At 37.3% G+C, this 24337-nt stretch overlaps 1 protein-coding gene across 3 annotated transcripts in view; it reads right to left on the bottom strand.

The window, feature by feature from the left end:
- The window catches only part of OSBPL1A (oxysterol binding protein like 1A), a 221484-nt gene that overhangs the window by 147932 nt on the left and 49215 nt on the right, over window positions 1-24337 (bottom strand). For 2 of the 3 annotated variants that reach the window (XM_087869914.1, XM_045781786.2), the window contains 4 exons: window positions 23563-23674; window positions 19090-19107; window positions 18670-18755; window positions 17401-17545 (listed from right to left, as the gene is read on the bottom strand). In XM_087869914.1, the coding sequence (XP_087726040.1) occupies window positions 17401-17545; window positions 18670-18755; window positions 19090-19107; window positions 23563-23674 (361 nt within the window). The remainder of the gene's footprint in view (window positions 1-17400; window positions 17546-18669; window positions 18756-19089; window positions 19108-23562; window positions 23675-24337) is intronic. The other variant, XM_087869915.1, reaches the window with a different exon arrangement.

Genomic DNA, 24337 nt, shown 5'->3' with positions numbered 1-24337 from the left:
CAAGGCATTATGGGAACTTCTGCAACACTCTACATGCGAGCACTCTATGTTTTGCCAAACAAGAAAAATAGAATTTGTTAAAGTTCTGAAGTTGAGCAGGCCACTATATGCAGCAAGTTAGCTTTAAAAAAAAAAAAAAAAAAAAAAAGTCATCTCCTAACCTGGGAGTAGAAAATGGCACTTTCAAAGTCACATACCTAACTGGAACTCAGTTTAAGTAAGGTAATATATTCTATCAAATAACCTTTTTTTAAAAAATTTCAACTCAAGTTCGTTAACATATAGTGTAGTATTGGTTTTAGGAGAATTTAGTGATTCATCACTTACATACAACATCCAGCACTCATCACAACAAGTGTCCTCCTTAATGCCCATCACCCACCAACCTCCCCTCCAGCAACCCTGTTTGTTCTCTATAGTTAAGTCTTATAGTTTGCTGTTTTATCTTACTTTTCCTTCCTTTCCCCTATGTTCATCTGTTTTGTTTCTTAAATGCCACATGAGTGAAATCACATTTCTTTCTCTGACTTATTTCATTTAGTATAATACACTCTAGTTCTATTCATGATGTTGCAAATGGCAAGATTTCATTCTTTTTGATGGCTCATCAAATAACCTTTTTATAAATCCCAAACACCTGCTGTGGTCTTAAACAGTTTTTTGTATGAATTTCTCCTAATGAGGATCTACTATGCACCAATTAATATTTTAGACACTGGGGATTCAGCAGTGAACATGACAGAAGAAATGGGAGGGGGGCAGGGAAGGCACAGAAAAAGAGAAAAATATAGTAAATAAAAATTACATGGCAGACGGGTGCCTGGGTGGCTCAGTTAGGCATCTGGCTCTTGACTTCGGCTCAGGTCATGATCTCAAGGTCCTAGGATCAAGGCCTGCATCAGGGTCCATGCTCAACAGGGAGGTTGCTTGAGATTTTCTCTCTCCCTCCCCACCTCCCACCCAGCTCTCTAAAATAATAAATCTTTTTAAAAAATTACATGGCAGATAATAAACCATGCTATGCTGATACTTTTTAAGTGAATGATATGATAGAGAATGACTAGGGTACCACGTTAGACTAGAGACTAGGCAACTGATCAGGGTAGGCCTTTCTGAGGAAAAGGTGTTTGAATTGAAAGGAAGGATCGGTCTTGAGAAAATATAGGGGAAGGGCATTCCAGCAGATGGAATAGCATCTGAGGTAAAAACAATTTAGTGGGCAAGAGAGAAAGAAGTCACATCATGTCAGGGCTTTGTAGGTCAGTGAGCCAGTACAGAGGTTTAGGTTATTTTAAATATGATGAAAAGCTACTGAAGGGTTTTAAGAAAAAGAGTAACATGAGCTGACTTATGTTTAAAACTGTGAAAGTGTTAAAATATATTTAGAAGAATATAATCGGGGAAATGTGCACTTTTGATGTTTGATGATTTTGTAAAATTGTTACTAATAGGATAACGTTATTGTGGCTACGTTTTTTTAACAGCTCTGTTGAGATATAATTCACATAACATATAATTCACCCGTTTAAAGTGTACAATTCAGTGGTTTTCAGTATATTCAGAGTTGTGCAACCATCATGTGGTTATAGTTTTTCCTAAAGAAGCCTTATCTTTTGTAAATATACTGAAATATATTTTTTAAAGATTTTAAGTATTCTTTTTTTTTTTTTTTAAGATTTTATTTATTTATTTGACAGAGATAGAGACAGCCAGCGAGAGAGGGAACACAAGCAGGGGGAGTGGGAGAGGAAGAACCAGGCTCATAGCAGAGTAGCCTGATGTGGGGCTCGATCCCATAACGCCGGGATCATGCCCTGAGCCGAAGGCAGACACTTAACGACTGCGCCACCCAGGCGCCCCAAAGATTTTAAGTATTCCTTACACCCAACATAGAGCTCAAACTCACAACCCCGACACCCAGAGTCACATGCTCAACTAAGCCAGCACCCCCATACTGAAATATTTATACCCAAAATAACATAACAGGAGAGTGGCCAGTATTAAGAATTCCTGAAGGAGAGTGATGAGTACATCAATAAATTATACTATTTTTTAAGCTTTGATAACTTCCATAATAAAAACATTTTTTAAGAGATCACCATGGCTACGGTGTGGAAAATGCCTTGTAAATGTGGAGAAGACAAAAGCAAAGAGCAGTTACAAAGAAATATCGGTAGTCCAGGTGAAAGATAACCGTGGTTTGGACTAGAGAGTTAGTCGTAGATAAAATGGAGACAGAGGAAAATATAGAGAGAAGTTTATGGGTTTCAGGTTTTAAAGGCAGATTTATAGGACTGCTAATGGGCAAAACTTGGACTGATTGTATATTACTTCCTGTAGCAGGAAAAAAACTTTTTAAAGTGTTAACTGAGAAATTAATAGCCACTGTAAGTTTTCTAGCTAGCATATAGGAAGAGGTCTTATAAAAAGTTCTGCCAACTGTTATTTTTATTCTATCTACAGGGCACTTTTAAGAAATTATTCCTTTAGGTGAAGAGAAGGAGGACAATGTGATTTCTTTCACAGAATTCTGCCCTAACACCAAAAATAAATTCTGAATTCCTGCCAACTAGCTGAAATTCCAGTACTGAGCCTTCATTTCTAGATATAATGCCTAAAGTGCCCGGCACACAGTAAGAATTAAATAAAATGCTTTTTGAACGGAATGAAATAGCCTCCCTACCCAGATGAGCACCATAACCATGACAGTTCAAAATTGTACGTCTTATCAACCACAACAAAATAAAAACCAGGAATGATCCAATATTTAAAATTTTACATGATATAAATTCATCCTTTAATGAGAACACTAAATAAAAATGTCAGCACTCCTCACAGGAATTTATACAGAATGTAATTTCAATAACATACCAATGGTATATTTATTAAGAACCTAAAAGAAATTATTTTAAATGCCATCTGGGAGCATAAACAGATAAGAATGTCAAAGACAATCCTCAAAAAAAGAAGAGTAAGAAAAACCTTATCAGATATCTACACATTACAAAAACAATCATTAAAAAGGAGATACTTGCAAAAGATACAGATGAAGCAATGAAAGAGAACAGAAAACTAAAGAGCATAAATTCTTAAAAGGTAGGAGAAAGGCATAAACAATGGAAAAGGAAAGATTGCTCGATGGAGGGTACAAAGATAAGTGATTAGCAATTTGAGAGTCTCACATCCTAACACATGCTCCCATATAGCGCTGCTTACTCAAAGCCCTGTGAACCGGGTGGGGCCTCTGGCCAACTTTATCCCTCTCCCTCTCCCCCACTTGCCTTGCCCTAGGCATCCTGACAACTTTCTTCTGTAAATATGCCAAGTGCTCTCCCGCCCCAGAGCTTTTACACTTGCTTGTCCTTGGTTTTCAGGGCTCTTCTGCCAGATATCCTCATGCCTCACTCCTTAACTCAACTCACCTCCATGCTCACAGAAGCCTTCCCTTACACACTTTCCAAAACAGCAGCTCCTCCTCCCATCATCACTCTCTATCCCTTTCATCCTGTTTTATTTCTCTGCACCTCACTGCCTGACATTATATGCGTATTTACATTTTGTCTATCTCCTCCCACTAGGACATAAGCTCTGAGAGTGTGGGGACTGTCGGGTTCTGTTCACTGTTGGATCCCCAGCACCTATGATAGTTCTCGGCACACCGTAGAGGCTCAGCATTTGCTTAATGAATGAATGTGATTACAGATAAGCTAGGAGAAAACAGAATCAAATATTTACTAAATCTCAACTTAAGTTTAGAAGTGTTCAAAGAAATCAAGGAAGAGGATCAACAGATTTTAATAAAAATGTAAAACTTAAAAAAAAAAACCTGGAAAATTTAGTCGTAGAAAAACAGATAATCATTGTCTGTATCATTGGAGTTTTGGGTGGTAAATTACATCCATGTGAAATACTATCCAGAAGGTGAGCCAGGAAGACTATGCTTCTGGAGACAATATGGAAAAACTGTTGATATTTTGATAAAAACTAGGAGTTTAATAAGTCAACTCTATTCTCAAGCCATAAAACAGAAGCAGTAGACACTTTCTGAGGCATTTGCCAATCTTCACTCTTTCACCATTGTCTGAGCATTGCTCTTTCCACACCGCCTGGGGGAGACACAGCAGCCATGTTTGCACCATAAGGCGTTGCCCCCCCAGAGTTCCAGCTGACTGTATCAGAGGCAGGCCCCGAACACAGTGGGTGCCATTGGATTATCTCCCACTGAAATTTAAAACTGAGGTTAGGAGATTCTGGTCTATTGAATGGGGTTCAGGGCAGCCATCTTCCAGCATGTATACTGGAAAACTGATCTGCTAAGAGACAGATGTGAGAGACCAAGCATTGAGAGAAGGATACACACACAAAATGAGTGGCAGCCTTCTTGATTCCTAACAGCTTCTGGTTCCTGATTCCATCCCTTCTGATGCCTGCTTTGTAATACCATGAGATACCTCTGTATTCTGATAATAATATATGACCTTCCTTTTGCCTATACTCTTGAGTTAGTATTTAAACTAGAAAAAATTTTTTTTAAAAAGTAGGCTTCACACCCAGTGTGGAGCTCATGGCTGGGCTTGAACTCACCACCCTCAGATCAGACCTGAGCTGAGATCAAGAGTCAAATGCCCAACTGGCTAAGCCATCCAGGTGCCTCTATTATTTAAAACTTTTAAAAAATGTTTGGTCTACCAGAAAATAATAACAACTGAAAGCTAAGTCTTTATGGATATTTGGATCGTAAGTGATTCCACTTTGTGGGTATCTTCATCTTCCTCATTTTGAACATAAGCATTAGTTTTGCAGTTTTAAAAAAACTGTTCTAAAATAGGTATGAAAATAGAGGCACCTGCGTGGCTCAGTCGGTTAAGAGTCTGCCTTCAGCTCAGGTCATGATCCCACTATCCTGAGATCAAATCCGCATCAGGCTCCCTGCTCAGTGGGGAGTCTGCTTCTCCCTCTGCCCCTCCCCCACTGCTCGTGCTCATGCTTTTCTCACTCTGCACTCTCTTTCAAATAAAATCTTAAAAAAAAAAATTGGTATGAAAATAAATGAGAAAGTTATACAATATGCCAAAGAAACATTGTATTTTAATAATTTGTGTTTTTTTTCTATAATGCAGACAGTAGGACTTAAATAAATACTTCCTCGGAAGGTGCCATCTTGACTTTTATCAAGAACACTTCAACAAGAACGTTCAACTTTGATTACTAATATAAATTATAGGGTAAAAGTACATTTAAGCACCAAAAATCAAATTTTTGATGTTTGCAGGGACATTTCTTTAGTTTAGACTGATATTTGCATGGGACTATTAATTCTTATTACATTGGAATGCTTTTGGAATCTAAACTTTGAAGGAAGAACCATTATAAACCACCACGTAGAAAAACTATCATATTGTTAACATCAATTTTAGGTTTCTGACTCTTTAAGCACTTTCAGGATTCCTTAATTCCCAGGTAGGAAAATAACTTTAGTTCTTAACTAGTAATTAGTAGATAAAATTTAAATTATGTAACATAGTTATTCCCATTGCTCTGTAGCTCATAGAGCCTGCTAGGGAAGTCCTTTCCAGGTATCTGTACCCACCTTCCATTACATTTACAAGTTTACCCTTCAGAAAAAGTCTGGAAAGACCACAAATACACGAAGGTTAAACAACATGCTACTAAATAATGAATAGGTCAACCAGGCAATCAAAGAAGAAAAAAAAATACATGGAAACATATGAAAATGAAAACACAACAGTCCAAAACCTTTGGGATGCAGCAAAAGTGGTTCTAAGAGGGAAGTATATAGCAATACAGGTCTACCTCAAGAAGTAATAAAAAACTCAAACAACCTAGCCTTACAATCAAGGACCCAGAAGAAGAACAACAAAGCCTAAAACCAGCAGAAGGAAGGAAATAATAAAGATTATAGGAGAAATAAATGACATAGAAACTAAAAAAAAAATATTAAAAAAAAAAATCAATGAAACAAAGCTGGCTCTTCAAAAAAAATAAAATAGATAAACCTCTAGCCAGACTTATCAAAAAGAAAAGACAAAGAACGCAAATAAATAAAATCACAAATGAGAGAAGAGAAATAACAAACACCACCACAGAAATACAAGATTATTATATTATTATGAAAAACTATAGGTCAACAAACTGGACAACCTAGAAGGAATGGATAAATTCCTAGAAACATATAAACTACCAAAACTGAAACAGTAAGAAATAGAAAACTTGAACAGACTGGTAACCAGCAAAGAAATTAAATCAGTAATCACAAATCTCCCAACAAACAAAAGTCCAGGACCAGATGGCTTCACAGGCGAATTCTACCAAACATTTAAAGAAGAGTTACTATCTATTCTTTTCAAATTATTTCAAAAAAATAGAAAATGAAGGAAAATTTCCAAATTCATTCTATGAGGCCAGTGTTACCCTGATACCACAACCAGATAAAGACACCACTAAAAAACAGAACCTAGAGGCCAATATCCCTGATGAACACAGATGTAAAAATGCTCAACGAAATACTAGCACACCAAATCCTATAATACATTAAAAAAATCACTCACCATGATCAACTGAATTTACTCCTGGGTTGCAAGGGTAGTTTAATATTTGCTAATCAATCAACATGGTACATCGCATTAATAAAAGGAAGGATAAGAACCATATGATCATTTCAATAGATGCAGAAGAGCATTTGACGAAATATAACATCCATTCATGATATAAATCCTCAACAAAGTAGGTTTAGAGGGAACATACCTCAACATAAGAAAGGCTATACATGAAAAACCCACAGCTAATATCATCCTAAACAGGAAAATATTGAGAGCTTTTCTTGAGGGTCAGGAATAAGACAGGAATGTCCACTCTCAGCGCTTTTATTTACATAGTCCTGAAAGTCCTAGCCACAGCAATCAGACAATGAAAACAAGTAAAAGGCATCCAAATTGGCAAGGAAGAAGTCAAACTTTCACTATTTGCAGATGACCTGATACCATATATATAGAAAACCTTAAAGACTCTACCAAAAAACTGCTAGAACTGATAAACAAGTGCAGTAAAGTTGCAGGATATAAAATCAACATACAGAAATCTGTTACACTTCTATACACCAATAATGAAGCAGCAGAAAGAGAAATTAAGGAACTCCCATTTACAATTGCACCCAAAGCAGTAAGATATCAAGGAATAAAGCTCACCAAAAAGGTGAAAGACCTGTACTGTGAAAGCTACGTAACACTGATGAAAGAAACTGAAGATGACACAAAGAAATGGATAGGTATTCCATGCTCATGGACTGGAAGAACATTGTTAAAATGTCTGTACTACCCAAAGCTATCTACGCATTTAATGAAATCTCTATCAAAATACGAACAGCATTTTTCAGAGCTAGAACAAACAATCCTAAAATTTGTATGGAACCACAAAAGACCCCGAATAGCCAGAGCAACACTGAAAAATAAAAAGCTGGAGGCATCACGATTTTGGACTTCAAGTTTCAAAGATGTAGTAACCAAAACAGTATGGTACTGGCACAAAAACAGACACATAGATTAACAGAACAGAATAGAAAACCCAGAAATGAACCCACAATTATATGGTCAATTAATCTTTGACAAAGCAGGAGAGGATATACAATGGGGAAAAGAATGTCTCTTCACCAAACGGTATTAGGAAAACTGGATAGCAACATGCAGAAGAATGCAATGGGACCACTTTCTCACACCATACACAAAAATAAACTCAAAATGGATTAAAGACTTAAACATGAGACTTGAAACCATTAAAATTCTAGAAGAGAGCACAGGCAGCACTTCTTTGACATCAGCCATGGCAACTACCTTCTAGGGATGTCTCCTGAGGCAAGGGAAACAAAAGCAAAAATAAACTACTGGGACTAAATCAAAATAAAAAGCTTCTGCACAGCGAAGGAAACAATCAACAAAACTAAAGCTACAGAATGGGAGAAGGTATTTGCAAATGCCATATCTGATGATAAAGGCTCAGTATCTAAAATATATAAAGAACTTATAAAACTCAACATTTAAAAAATGAGTAATCCAATTTAAAAATGGTCAGAAGATGTGAACAAACATTTCTCCAAAAGAGACATCCAGATGGCCAACAGACACATGACAAATGCTCAACACCACTTACCCGGAAAACGCAAAATCAAAACTACAACATCACCTCACACCTATCAGAATGGCTAAAATCAACAACACAAGAAACAACAGGTGTTTGCAAAGATGTGCAGAAAGGGGAACCCTCCTTACAATGTTGGTGGGAATGCAAACTAGTGTAGTCACTCTGGAAAACAGTACGGAAGTTGCTCAGAAAGTTAAAAATGGAACTACGCTATAATCCAGCAATCACACTAGTAGGTACTCAAAAAAAAAATTCAAAGGGGTACATGCACCCCAATGTTTAGAGCAGCATTATCTACGATAGCCAAACTGTGGAAACAGACCAAGCGTCCATCAATCGATGAATAAAGCAAATGTGGGATGTGTGCGTGCGCGTGCACACACGCACAGAGGAATATTACTCAGATACAAAAAAGAACGAAATCTTGCCATTTGCAATGACATGGATTGAGCCAGAGTGTATTACACTAAGTAAAATTAGTCAGAAAAAGACATATACCATATGATTTCACTCATATGAGGAATTTAAGCAAAAAAAAAAAAACAAAAACAAAAACAAAATAAAAAACCCACCAAGCATGCAAAGGGAGGAAAAAAAAGAAGCAAACCAAGAAACAGATTCTTAACTATAGAGAACCAATGGTTACCAGAGGTGAGGTGGGTGGGGGGATGGGGGAAATATGTGATGGGGATTAAGGAGTGCACTTGTGATGAGCACCAGGTGTTGTCTGGAAATACTGAATCACCACATTGTATACCTTACACTAATTTTTACACTGTATGTTAACTGGAATTGAAATAAAAACAAGTTTACCCTTCAATGTTAAATCATTCTATAAATGACTACTAATTTTAAAAGGAATTTTTTTTACAGCTTTTTGTTTTTCATGATTCTTAAATGGGTATTCTCAGGCATGTCTTAAACTTTCATTATATGGAAATGTAGCCATAAAGTGCTTTTAAATGTTAAATATGATTTTAATGTTAAAATAAGGGTATATTGTATCTTTCTACTTCCTTTATTCAACAGTTTTCCTCTCTCCACAATACACGTAGCTCCCATTTTATCTACTTTAGTACTGCTGCAAGTACTAAATCAAACCAGAGTATTTAAGTACTTAGGCTTATCTCCACAGTTTCACTATTTTAAGGAGAACCGAAATAAATACCATAGTACATATCCCCTTGTGTTGATGTGAATGTTTTTTCATGTGAGTGCACTTTATTTTAGGTTTATACCTGTATGAAGCCCTTAGTCATGTGCTTTTCTGCTATCCATAGATCTTTGGCGAAGTGTCTGAACCTTTTTAAAATTGAGTATTCTTCCCATTGAGTTATAAGTGTTCTGTATATGTTCCAGATATAAGTCCACTGCCATGTTTTTTCAATATTTTCTCCCATACAATAGCTTGCATTTTCTTGTTGATAATGCCTTTTGAAGAACAAAATTTTATAATTTTGACAAAGTCCAACTTATCAGTCTTTTATATTCATGCTTCTTATAGCATAAACAATCTTTGCAAAACCCAAGGTAACTCAAAACCATAAAAATGTAGAAGAAAATCTTTTTTTCTTCCCCAATTTTTTTAAAAAAATATTTTGTCAGACAGCACAAGTAGGGGGAGCATCAGGCAGGGAGAGAAGCAGTCTCCCCGCTGAGCAGAAGGGGGAGAGGGAGAAGCAGGCTCCCCACTGAACAGGGAGCCTGACATGGGACTCGATCCCAGGACCCTAGGATCATGACCTGAGCCAAAGGCAGACACTTAACCAACTGAGTCACCCAGGAAACCTTGACTCTTACGTTCTCTTCTGTGATCCAAAAGGTTCATTATTTTGGATACTGCTATCCAAATCTTACATATCATTTGTTGAAAAATTTATCCTTTCCCCACTGATTGCCTTGACACCTTTGTCAAAAATCAATTCTCTCTATATATACATTGCTGTCTAGACTTGCTCCTGTTCCATAAATCTATATATCTTTACACATATCACACAGTCCTGAAATTAGGTTATGTGGTGGTTAATTTTATGTGTCAACTTAAACAGACTAAAAAGATGCCCCAAAAGCTGATAAAACATTATTTCTGGGTGTGCCTGTGAGGGTATTTCTGGATGAGATCAGCGTTTGAACCAGCGGACTGAGTAAAGAAGATCTGCCTTCACCAGTGTGGGTGAGCATCATCCTATCTACCGAGGCCTAAAGGCAGAGGAAGAATAAATTCGTCATTTCTTGAGCTGAGACATCCTTTTCTTTCTGCCTTCTGACACAGGAGCTCCTGATTCTCCAGCCTTTGGACTGGAGGACTTGCACTGGTGGCCTTCCTGGTCTCAAGTCTTCAGACTGAATTATACCACCAGCTTTCTTGGTTCTCCAGCTTGCAGACAACATATTGTGGCAGCTCTCAGCCTCCATAATCATATATGCAAGACATACATATACACACACACACATACACACACACAACCTCTCACATATATGGTACATATGTGACCTGTATATCTCATTCTCACATGAGATATACATGATATATGCCTCACATACAGGATATATACCTCACGCATGATATATATGGCATATATCTCACATGATATATGACATATCTCATTTATGATATATATAACTCACATGTTGAGATACATAGGATACAGGAGGTATGACATATATATAATCTCCCATTGATTCTTTTTCTCTTGGAGAACCCTGAATACAAGGTAGTCTAAGATCTAGTTCTTTTTCAAAGTTGTTCTGAGTACACTAGGTCCTTTCCATTTCCAAATAAAATTTATAATCAATTTGTCAATTTCTACAAAAAACCTTAAGCTTTGGATTAGTATCACACTGAACTGCTAGATCCATGTGGGGAAAACAGACGCCCCACCAGTGTCGAGTTTTAGTTTTTTATTTTTTATTTTTTTTAAGTTTTTAAATTCCAGTTAATGTACAGTATTAGTTTCAGGCGTATACTACAGTGATTCAACATTTCCATACAACAGCCGGTGCTCATCACAACAAGTTCCCTTGCCTGAGACATATTTAGAAATATGTTGCCAAGGCCCATGTAAAGGAAATTCTGGTCTATGTTTTCCTCTAAGCATTGTATGGCTTCAGATCTCACATTTAGGTCTTTATTTTTGCATATGGTGTTAGAAAGTGGTCCAGTTTTCCCAACACCATTTGTTGAAGAGACTGTCCTCTCCCCCATTGTATATTCTTACCTCTTTCACTGTCGGTTAATTGATCATAGAGATGTGGGTTTATTTCTGGGCTCTCTAATGTTCCACTGATCTCTTGCATCTATTTTTCTGCCAGTACCATACTGTTTTGATCACTACAGCTTTGTAGTATATCTTGAAATCTGGACTTGTGATACCTCCAGATTTTTTCTTCTTTCTCCAGATTGCTTTGTCTTTTAGGGTCTCTTGTGGTTTCATATAAATTTAAGGATTATTTGTTCTACTTTAGGGAGGGGCAGAGGGAGAGAGAGAATCTTAAGCAGACTCCAATGCAGAGCCCGACATGGGGCTTGATCTCACAACCCCAAGACCATGACCTGAGCTGAAATTAAGAGGCAGACAAAGGGTGCTTGGGTGGCTTGGTTGGTTAAGCATCTAACTCTTGGTTTCAGCTCAGGTCATGATCTCAGGATCATGAGATCTGGCCCTGCATCACAGTCCTCCCTCTCCCTTCCCCTCTGCCCCTCCCCCCACTCACACATATTCACTCATGCTCTCTCTCTCTTAAATAAGAGTCAGATGCTTAACTAACTGAGCCACCCAGGTGCCCCAAAATGTTGGTATTTTGATAGGGATTGTATTAAGTCTATAGATTGCTTTGGGTAGTATATACATTTCAATACTAGTTCTAAACCAGGAGCATGGAATATCTTTCCATTTGTTTGTGTCATCTTCAGTTTTTTTTTTTTTTTCATTAGTGTTTTAGTTTTTGAAGTAACCTCCTTGGTTAAATTTATTCCTAGGTATTATTTTTGGTGCGACTGTAAATGGAATTGTTTTCTAATTTCTCTGCTACTTCATTATTAGTGTATAGAAATGTAATAGGTTTATGTATATTAATTTTGTATCCTGCACCTTTACTGAATCATTTATCAGTTCTAGTAGTTTTCTGGTGGATTCGTTAGGGTCTGTATATACAGTATCAGGTCATCTGCAAATAGTGAGAGTTTTACTTCTTATCAATTTGGATGCCTTTTCTTTTTCTTGCCTGCATTGGCTAGGCCCTCCCATACTACATTGAATAAAAGTGGTGAGAGTGGATATCCTTTCTTGTTCCTGACCTTAGAGGAAAAGTGCTCAGTTTTTCACCATTAAGATGTTAGCTATAGGTTTTTCACATAAAGTCTTTACTATGTTGAGGCATATTCCCCTCAAGATTTCTTAAATTTTTTAAATAATGATCACATTATCTGCAAATAAAGAGTTCTAGTTCTTCTCTTTCAGTCAGTGCTTTTTATTTCTTTTTCTTGCTTTATTGCGTTGGCTAAGACTTCCAATACAATGTTATCAGGAACAGAAAGGGGAAGGTAAATCTAGTCCCTGTAACTGCATTATGTCCCAAAACAGAAGCTTCTCCTGTTTTAAAGTTTACATCACACATTTAGGTTTAAACTAGCTGTAATTTAGTATCCAATATGCAATGGGTATCTAAAATCACCTATTACTATATGGATAGCTAATTGCCCCACCATTATTTACTCAGTTCTTTCCTCATCCACATTTTATGCCACTTTGTCATCTATCAAGTTCCCATATGTACATGTTTTAATTTCCAAACTATCTGGTCTGTTCATCTTCATCTACATCGAGCTAATACGAAGATCTCACTAAGTGATCTTATCCATCCCATTACTAACTCTATATGCTGGCAATTCCCAAATTTATATCTCCACCCAGAGATTTCTCCTAAGCACAAACTTCTATTTCTGATATCTCACTTGGATTGTAGAATAGTATTTCAAATTTTAAATGCCTTAAAACCCAAACTCCTAATTCTCAGCCATTGCTAGCCTACCCTTCCCTTCAGTCTTACCCTCTCGGTAACTGGAAATTTTTTTTCCAGGTCCTCGACTGAAAGACTGTAAAGTGCCCCTCAATTCCTGTCATTTTCTCATACCTCATATATCCAAGCCATGAGAAAATCCTGACCAATCTGCGTTCAAAATATGTTTAAAAAAAAAAAATCCAACCACTTACAACCATTTATATGGCCACTACCCTGATCCAAGCCAATATCCTCTTACCTGATTATTCCAATAGCCTAACTGCTTCCCTTTTTTCCTCCTTGTCTTCCTAGGATCTATTCTCACAACAATCAGTGATCATTAAGTCTGATCACATAACTGCTGCATTCTAAACCCTCCCACATCTTCCTATCTCACAAAGAGTAAGAGAGACAATTCTTACAATAACCCACAAGGCCTTTCATTATCCAGTTCCCACTGCCTCTCTAACCTCCTCCTCCAGCCGCTCTCCTTCTCTCACTCTACTCTGGACAAACTGGTCTCCTTGCTTTTCATGACACACAGCACATACACTTCCCACGTCTGCTGCCTAGGACCATCCTCATTGCCCAGATACTGACACTGCTTCAAGTCTTAATTACCATTCTCACAGAGCTTTTCCTGCCACATTTCACAAAGCAGCAACCCTCTATACATCAAACACACTTCCTTGCCTCCCCCCACCCCAGGCTCTGATCTCATCTGACATAGTGTTGGTTTTATTGGCTCTCTATTAGAATGTAAGCTCCCTGAAAACAGGGATTTGGTGGGGTTTTTTTGTTTTTTTTTTGTTTTTTTTCCCTCCTTTCCTTTCTCCACTGCTCTAGATCCCTAGTCCCTGGAATAGTATCTAGCACTCTCAATCAGTATTTGTTGAATAAATGAATGTTTTACTTCCAAAGAGTTCAGAATTAGTCTTTTTATCCAGCAGAACACCCCCCCACACTTCTCTTCCATTTTAAAATTCACTGCCCTGGACTTTGCTATAGAAATGAGAGTCGGGGGGCGCCTGGGTGGCGCAGTCGTTAAGCATCTGCTTTCAGCTCAGGGCGGGATCCCCGCGTTCTAGGATTGAGCCCCACATCAGGCTCCTCTGCTATGAGCCTGCTTCTTCCTCTCCCACTCCCCCTGCTTGTGTTCCCTCTCTCGCTGGCTCTCTGTCAAATAAATAAATAAATAAAATCTTAAAAAAAAAAAAAAAAGAAATGAGAGTCAGGTAGTTAAATCCTATGAAAACCCTTTGAGGATTCTGGCTGGGATTGCTTTGAATTAATTTGGAGAGAACTGTTAGCCTTTTGATGTTGAGTTTTTTCCCCCTCCACCAAACACACTGTAGGTTTCTCCATTTTTAGGTCTTCTTTTATGTCCTTCAATTGGAACTTTTTCTTTTTTTTTTGCTGTTACCAAAGCATTGCATTTTTTAAAGTTACATTTTCTGTCACAATTAAATTATCAAGCTCTTTTTCTATTGCGTTAGTCCTCCTTAACTTTAAAAACATGCTGAAATCTCTCTGCCTAAAAAATCTTCCTCTTGGCCATGAAACCATTCCTTCTGTTCTTAAATATTTCAAAGAAGCAGATGAGTGGTGCTGCCTTAGCTTCCTCATTGCCTACTCAATCCGTAACCCCTAACCCAGCTGTTGCTCAACTACCCAGTGGACACTACTCTTTCGGAACAGACCTCTGGGCACTGAGTCACTGAATTCCACAGCCTTGTCTAGTGTTTATCTTCTTCAATCTGAGTTGCACATGACAACGAATATACCCTACCCCTTGACTCCACATTTTAGCTCTTCCTTTGGCTTCCATGGAACTGATATTTCCCTCATACCTCCTGAGCATTTCCCCTTTTCTAGTCCCTGGTTTCTCTTCTTTTATTCCAGAAGAACCTGTATCTATCCTAGAGAAAGGAAAAAGGGAACGCCTCTCTGGGGAAGACAATTTGAGCTAACTCGTAAAGTGAGACTAGGGTTTACTACACAGACAAGCAGGAAAAGGGCATTTCTGCAGGGAGAAAACATACACAGAGTAGGGACAGCATGGTTAACCAGAGACTAAAACAGTTTGGTATGTCTAGAGCTGTTGTGTCCAATGCAGTGGACAATTACCACACGTAGCTATGCAGTACTTAAAATGTGGCTAATTCAAACAGATGTGCTAAGGGCAAAAAACAACCCAGATTTCAAAGACTTAGTATCAAAAAGGAGATGTAAAATCTATTTTTCACTGATTACATGTTGACATGATATTTTGGATATACTATTTTAAATAAAATAGATTGTTAAAATTAATTTCATTGGTTTCTTTTTACTTTTTGAATGTACCTACTAGAAAACAAGATTACTTTATGTGGCTCTCATTATGTATATATTGGATAGTGCCAGTCTACAGCATAAGGGACAAAGGAAGGGAGGAGAGCAGAAAATTCTATCATTAATTTTCTTTTTCCTTTCTACTCCCATGAGGTCAATAAAAGTTCAGGCCCTAATTACCTCTCACCTAAGACCACTTCAATGGTCCTACTGACCCCTCCCTATAGTGTTGGTTCTGTCACAACCCATTCTAGATACTGTAACCACGTTAATCTTTTTAAAGTACCTCATCTCCCCACTGCTCACCTATTTCTTTATCATGGTCCCCTGAACTTCCAAATTAAGGGGTAAAATGATCTCTCCACCATGCAAGCCTAATCTGCATTCATAGGATTACCTAGTACTGCTCCCCTTTACATGTGTGGATGTGCCAAACTGAGGATGTCACCTAAACTTGACTTGAATTTTTTGCTTTAATGCCTTTGTCATAATCTTCTCTCTGCTTAGAATACCCTTTCCAAAATTTAATGATATTCTGTTTATATTTAAAAAGGAAAAAAAAATATGGGTGTGGCCTTTTGTTAGAGATACAGGTATTTTAGAGGGGAATTTTTTTAAAAAATCCTACTATGACTTCAGTCTATATTAAATACCTATTCCTTCATGAAGCCATTTCTAATTACTCAAGCCTTCAACAAACATGCAACATGTAGAAAGTGTCACATGCTATACATTATTCTAGATCCCAGGTAAACCAGACAGCCTTTAGGAATCCAGTCTCATGGGAAGCGTCCATGTAAGTCAACGATCACCATGGAGTATGATTTTGGGAATGATGGAGGTGAGCAGAGGGTCCTGGTGGACCACTACCAAGTCAAGTCCTAATCCAGGTTTGGTGGTAGGCAGAGGGAAGCACCCTTAAAAGTTAATAGCCCTAATGCAATTCCCCCTTTGAATACCCAAGACCCTTTCTGGAGCCTCTCTTGTGGTTACAGGATCCCATCTCTGATACTGTCATACATGTAGAGCTGAAACTCATTACCTGTACATTCCATACTTGCAGATATACCTACTGCTAAAATTTGTAACCCCCAAATCAATACTTATGGCAATTTCTCAGTCATTCACAGGCAGGTCCAAAGTGGTGAAAAATTTGGGTCTTTTCATGTTCCCAGCTGAGATAGAACAAGGTGGTTCTCCGCCTTCTTGTTCCAGCTATCACCCAGTAAACAAATGTCCCTATCGCAGTCCACCTAGTACTGCCACGTTTTCAATATTTTTGCTTTTGGTTGGTGGTTTCACTGTTAAAACTGGCCACCAAACATGGCAATGAATTGTTATCTACTGTTCCTAAGAACAAGAGAGTTATGCTGTGCTTTATGGAGAATATATTGTATTAGACAAACTCTGCTCAGGCATGAGTGATAGTGCTGTTGGCATAAGCTCTATGTTCATGAATTAACGATATATATTAAATAAGGTGTTTTTAAACAAATACATACAAAATAAGGCTATGTATTGATCAGTATAAAAGTGCTGTGACCAGAGGCTCTCAAGAACCTAACTCTGTATTCCCCCTAGGAGCAACGGCTCCGTGTTCTTTAATTCTCTGTTCACAACAACTTGGCAGAACATAACTATCTTAAATAATGAGAATCAACTGTATTCTCTTTCCCTCAAAGGGGAAACCTAGCATTACTGTCTCCTGTGGAATAGGTATTAGTAAACAGTTAACTCTGAAACTAGGAAGGAAATTAGTAAGTTTTTTTTTCTTTTGTGTGAATGCCTTGACTTCAAAGTTAAGTAGCGGCCATATAGTTTAACAAAGGCTGGACACTAAAACAAAGCAAGGTGGCACGGAATTATTTTTATAACTTCAAAATGACCGACAATGGCTTTTACTGACACACTTACCATTTTTGTTCTTCAGATTTGGGTCTGCTCCACTTTTTAGAAGCTTTAAGGCGCACTGCTTATGAGCCCGGTAAGCTGCACAATGCAAGGGTGTATTTCCTAACTGATCCGAACAATTAACATCAGGAGGTTTGGGCCTGTTGAGCTAATGAATGAAAAAATGCAATGCGAAATTACATATCAGAGATAGGCCTTCTCCCATAAAACACGTTAAGGTGTAACTGTATGTTCGGGGGACCCTCAAACTATAGACGCTGATGAACACCAGAGCTCTAGGAAGCTAGACCGTCAGGGCCTTCTTGCTCACTAACCCGTGAATCCAGGTCACTCCCCATGTTTGTCCTCGAGGCGCCGGGAAATCTCAGGTCCCACATTCCCGACCACAGACACCACGCACTACACCAATGCCATCCCACCCACCCCTGGACACTAAAATTTCACTAAGAGTTGCTTCCTTCTACCAGTCTTGTGATTCACACTTGGGACAGCAAAAATACAAACTAGTCTCCCACAGGCAGTCATTCAGAAGAGTTAAAACCAAAAATGTTAAATGTGCAAATGTCAAAGTTCCACGAAATTTGTTGTTCCCAACTGACTGCTTTAAAAACTTCTTTACATAGTCTCCATTTCACAAAGCTTAAAAAATGTTTGAGGCACTTTACTTGGAAACCAAAGAGGCCTTTTCAAATGAGCTGAAATAACTTTAAAACAAATGGCAATGCTTCAGTCTTGAATTTAGAACAAATTTGGTTTCATGCTTAATGAGACTATGCAGGAAATGGAAACTAGGTCTCCAACAGGGGGGAAAAATGGGTAACGCTTTCAGTCTGTTCTAATGTGATATAAATACTCCCAAATATTGTCACTTTCTAAAAGTGTAGCATACCTTTCAGAAATTATTGCTTATCAAAATTAGAGAAACTTGTTCCTTTACTGGATCCTACATATTGTTTCAATTTTAAATTGATTTACTCTGGAAAAAAATTATCTTTACATTAAGTATTTGCCTTGAAAAATCAGTTTCTTAATCCATCAGGTTTTCAGTAGGGGGTGGGGATGTAAATCGAAAATTCAGAGAAAAATATAATCATTACAATGGCATAATTATAGTTTAAGCAGGATACAAGTGTTTTTAGATATATAAGGATTTTTGTACTATTATTATAATCTCCAGTATTCTGGTCCCAAAATTTGACTAAATTATGAAGTTATCATTAAGTTAAAATTTTCCTGAAGGGTAAAGAATACACGCTGTTGTTGCTGTTTTACCAGAGCTATGAGTTCTGCTGTTCTGCCTTCTCTTGCTGCTGCCAAAAGTTCTTCTTCAAGCTTTCTTTGTTGAGTCCTTTCTACAGCTGCAAAAGCAAAGTACATGTTACTCTACTTCTAGCTAGACTCCTATAGCAAAATCATTACAAAGATGTATGAATAAAGCGATCGTGCGGAAAAAAGTCACAATGTTTTTTGAATTATAATTCAAATGTAGTTACAGACTTTGTTGTTATTCTCATTGCCTTACACTTCAGAGTTCAACTTGTTTCAGGTTCAGAGGAATTTATGTTCTCAATTCGGAGTTCTTTATCTTACTACAATACGCATCACAAATAATTATGACTTACTTTTGCATGCTGAAATACTATTACATATCTGCCTTGGAAAGGTAGATAAATTGGGGAGTAGCATTCATACCTTCCAGAACCTTAGAATCTGTGAAAAGTAACAATAAGAAATAGCACTGGTAGGAAGATGTACAAACCATACAAATAAGTAGATTTATATATACTTATATACTTCCACATCATATAAAATTTAACAAATTTTATAGCACTTACTATATGACAAGTGCTATTCAAAGCACTTTAAAAATAACTTCCAGTTCTAAAATAAGTCACAGAGATGAAAAAATACAGCATACGGAATGCAGTCATTATTGTAATAACCTTATATGGTGACAGATGATAACTATATTTATGGTGAGCATGGTGTAACATATAAAATTGTTGAATCACTATGTGGTACACCTGAAACTAACATTGTATGTCAACTGTACTTCAAAAATAAATTTGGAAAAAACATTAATTCATTAAATCCTCATAACTATGCTATGAAGTAGGTGTTACTATTATCCTGATTGTACAGGTGAAGAAACTGAGGCACCAAGTAGTTAAGGAATTAAACCAACGTCACACAGCTGGAAATGGAGGAGCTGGGATTTGAACTTGTGCAGGTTGGTTCCAGAGACCATGCTCTTATTACTACTCTAACCCACTTCTTAAATCACACTTGCAGGGAAAGAGAGATTTCAGAGAGTGGAATAGGCAATAGTCTCTTTTTGTCAGACTTTTATCCTGTTCTGGCTTATAAAAAGCAATTTCATAGAAAGGCTCAGTAATTTCACTTCAGACATGCACACAAAATCCTGTTTAAAGGCTGCCAGGGAGTAACTACAAAAGGTTTTTCGGGTCTCGCTGGCTGAAGTCAGGTCATGGACAAAAAAACAGGTTGGGGAGCCAACTGACTGGGGAAACACTGGGATTACTATCTTGAATACGGCAATAGCTGGAGCTAGGTTAAAGAAATGACTAACATTCCTAACGTACCATTATCTTCTATTCTCACATTTGTATTTACACACCCAGACTCCCTCCCCACCTCAGAGGAAGGCACCCAAGCCTCTGCATAGGCTCTCAATGGCTTCTGCTTTTGCTGGGATTCACGCTCTTCAGTGTTTCCTCTTACTGGTCCTCTGGCTACTGGACTGTGAGCTCTGAGAACAGTCACATCCCTGTCCCTGTCGTATGTACGTCTACTATTACATGTACTACTTGGAGCTGTCATTTACCCCCTCGGTCATTCTTGCAGTCAGGTACTGTTCTTACTCTTCTGTGTATCCTAGGCATTTGTGACCATGTCTGGCTCAATGCACATTTGGCCAAGAAATATTTGCTGAATAATCAAATAAATGCTTAATCATGTTGGTTCTACACTTTAGGGAAAAAGAGGTGAAGGAACCCTAATGTTTCTTTCTACATTGCCTAGGTTCGTAACTGAAGGAAAATGGGGATTTGGAGTAGAAAGCCTTGCATATGTTCTTGTCCTGTGCTCATTAAGGACACTGAAAGATTATTGATCCAGCCAATGAAAAGGAAAAATTCCAGTTGGGGAAGTGAGGCTTCTAGAGTGTGGGTAACATTCTGTTTCTTGATGTGCTATTTACATTGATGTGTTCTGTTTGTGAAAACCAGGAGCTGTGTGTTAATAATGTATACTTTTATACATCTGTTTTATACCCCCAATAAGTGTTTTTAAAGGAAATATTCCATTTAAAAAAGTAATTGTCCTATAAATTTTAATTTTAATATGACAATAAACTATTTTTCTTTTGAATCTGCATCCGGAGTTAATAAGGATGCAGAGATCATGAAGTCTAACTCCATCTTAGCAACACACTTTTATACATACACAGGGTAAGTGAAATAGTAATGCACTTGAAATGTAGGCAAGAACCTGGCAAATGTACTTCAGTGACAAAAGAAAACCACCATTTGCCATCTCCAATAAATGATTCAAGGCAAGAATTATTAATGCTAAAAATCACTGATTAAGAGATTGGTAAATAAAAAACTATTGGTAAATGGGAAATTTACATTTTTCTTACCACAGATTATTACTTACAAAGGGAGGAAGTACCTTTACCATGGATAATGTTGTTATCTGATTTATCAGAGGTGACATTACCAGTAATAGAACAAAATGACATCACGTATTCTCCTAATGTGATGCACCGGTAAAGGATACCAACTCACCATTCCTGGCAAAAATGCATATCCTGAATCTAATTATATGAAGAAAAAAAAAAAAAAAAAACCCTGAGACATTCTACAAATAATTCTACAATTGCCTTCTTCTTCAAAAAGGTCAAGATCATAAGGGCAAAGGCTAAGGATTTATTCCAGATAAAGGAGACTAAAGTAATGTGACAACACAATGAGAGATTCTGGATTGGATTCTGGATTGGGGGAAATTTTCTACAAAGGACATTATTTGGGCAATTGACAAAAATCTGAATAGAAACATTATAATAATGTTAAATTTCCTGAGATTGATCACTATATTGTGATTATGTAAGATACCCTTATTCTTAAGGGATACATACTAAATATTTAGAGCTAAGGTACTACTGTCTATAAATTACTCCCAAATAGTTTTGCAAAAAATTAAAAGTAAATAACATTAAGCAATATATAAAGGATAAGCCAGATATGGCAAAATGGTAATGACTGGTGACTGTAAGTGAAGGAAGTATTTGTTGTACTACTCTTGAAACTCTCCCATAGGTTAGAAATTTCTCAAAATAAAATGAAAGACAAATGGTATGTAGAAGAAGGTATTCCTCTCTGGTGCCTGACAAGTAGTCATCTACCCTTATCCAAGTAACTCCAGTCACATGAACTCACTACACCTTGAAATGCAACCCAAGCCATTATTACAATACACAGGACCCAAAGATCAACTCCTGGCACTCCATCAACTGGGCCAACCTAGCTCTGGTCTGCCACAAATAAGATCACAATAGAAGTTCTTTAGATACTTGAGTGTGATTTTGTTGTGACTATATTTGCTGTCTCTAGTGCCTTACCCTACCATGTGGTTTCTGTTCTACCTGTAGTCTTGGAGGGCTCTTAGATGCACTCCCTGAAGTCTAACCCATTTAAGGTGCTATGCACATATGTATCTGGCTAAGGTGATCTCATCAGAGCAGAATCAATTAAGCTTCTACTTCCATTTTTCAGGCTAGCACCTTATTAGCTGACAAATCATAATGTAAGTCAACTAAATCCTGTCCTTAGTGGATTTGGGTTTTGGGGAGTCAGTAGAACATGTCTTTATGATCAGCCCCACTAAATGTCAACTTGTCAGGCTAACCTAACATTCCACCGTCAGGAGAACCTCAGTTTCAGGTTCTCATCTTGTTACAATTCAAACGACAGGACAAGGATGCCTGGCTGGCTCAGTCAGCAGAGCATGCAATTCTTCATGTCAGGTTCATGAGTCTGAGCCCCATGTTGAACATAGAGACTACTTTAAAAAAATAAAATAAAATGACAGGACACGGTCAAGAACAGGACCTCATCCTCTCACTTAGATCACAATATATTAAAGGGCAGGGATCACATCTAATATCACATAACACAGAGCCCTACAGAAGACGTTTTATGTTGATATGCTTATTCGTTTTAAATGAAAAAGTTTTATTTTAAAGCCAAGAATGAGTTAAGGCAGTGACCTAAGGATGTCTGACAAGCAGGCCTCATTTTAATGGGAAAACAAGAAAATATTCTAGTTTTCAAGGACATCTGGAAAGCAGTAAAAAGATACTGGTTTTTACATAGTTAAAAATACTAATAATTAAGAAATAAATACCCTTTCGATACAAAATTATCTTGCCTTTCTCTGAATTGCAAAGCAAAGAAACACAGGATTTGTGCTTTCTATTCTAAAGTCGAAAGAAATCTTTTCTTCTCTAGCATAGAAATACTACCAAAATTATAGCAAAGTCGTGGCCATTCAGAGGATAGCCTACCATATGAGAGTTTCCCAACGTAAGCATCAAAATATGTTTTATTCTCTCTTGGAGAAACTGCTCTGAGTTATTGCAGACTCCTATCTTCTTTAACACAATATCTGAAGTTCCTAGCAATGATGCTGATCCATCAAGAACTTACTGTCGGCCATCGTACTACATAATGCAGTAAGTCAGGATAATGGAACCAGACAGAATGGTCTTCCCCAGCATCAAACGGCTCCCAAGAGCTGTACCTCTCCCAGCTTCTCTGTCCTGCACTTCTGTATTCCTTCATTAATGATGCTTCTGCAGCCCACCAGCCATACTCTTTCTCCTGCCTCTGATTTTCTGCTTTTAATTTTGTTGAAGATTTGATCATACATTATGGCAAGTCTTAAAAATCTGTTTAAGTTTTAAAGCTGTAAGGAAACTCAAAATGATTTTGTGTCCAATCAAGGACTCTAAGATCGTATCATCTTTAGAGTATAAGCTCAATGTAGTCTATTTTGGCATTCCAGAAGCTATTTCTACTTATGTTCTGGACCTTGCCTATCATTAAGGTAAATGTTACTTATGTTAAGATCCATAATATTTACCTTCGAGCATGTTTCTGATTTCTTTGTCATAAGTGACTTCTTTTGCTGTCTGTCCACTCCCATTAACAACAGTAGCATCTGCATTATATTCTAAAAGAAGCATTACCAACTCCTAAAAAAGCAGAGAAACTGTTTTTAGCTATTATTAAACTAAGACTTTATTATAGCCCTTTTCCAAATTACTAATTATTATCAAGCTTCTATAATAGAAACAAGTGCCATAGGAATCTGTGATCTAAAGCACATCAGTTATGTGTACAGTAAGTGAATACATTAAGTAACTACAGTAAGCTCAACACAGCCCACCCTTGCACAACACAGGTTTGAACAGCGCAGGTCCACTTATACGCAGATTTTCTAAACAAATACAACACAGTACTGTAAATGATTTTCTCTTATGATTTTCTTAGTAACATCTTTTCTCTAGATTCCTTTATTGTAAGACTAGAGTATATAATACATGTAACATACATGATTAACTGTTTATGTTGTCGGTAAGGCTTTCAATCAACAGTGGGCTATTAGTAGTTAAGATTTGGGGGAGTCAAAACTTACATGTAAATTTTCAACTGTGTGGGGCTCAGTGCCCCTCACCCATGTTGTTCAAGGGTCAACTGTACTACAATTCAACTAACTGTAATAACTGATGATTGCCTAAATAATTGCCAATCCAAAATTAACACAAACAACTTCTATAATTGATTTTTTAAGTAAATCATCTGTTTTACCAAACTGGTTCATGTGACTAAACCAAATGTATAATAAAGCCGTTATT

The sequence above is a fragment of the Ursus americanus genome, chromosome 19 (assembly GCF_024610735.1).
Source record: "Ursus americanus isolate L20-20 chromosome 19, mUrsAme1.1.p, whole genome shotgun sequence".
Taxonomy (NCBI): Eukaryota; Metazoa; Chordata; class Mammalia; order Carnivora; family Ursidae; genus Ursus; species Ursus americanus.
This window is presented reverse-complemented; position numbering and strand designations above follow the sequence as displayed.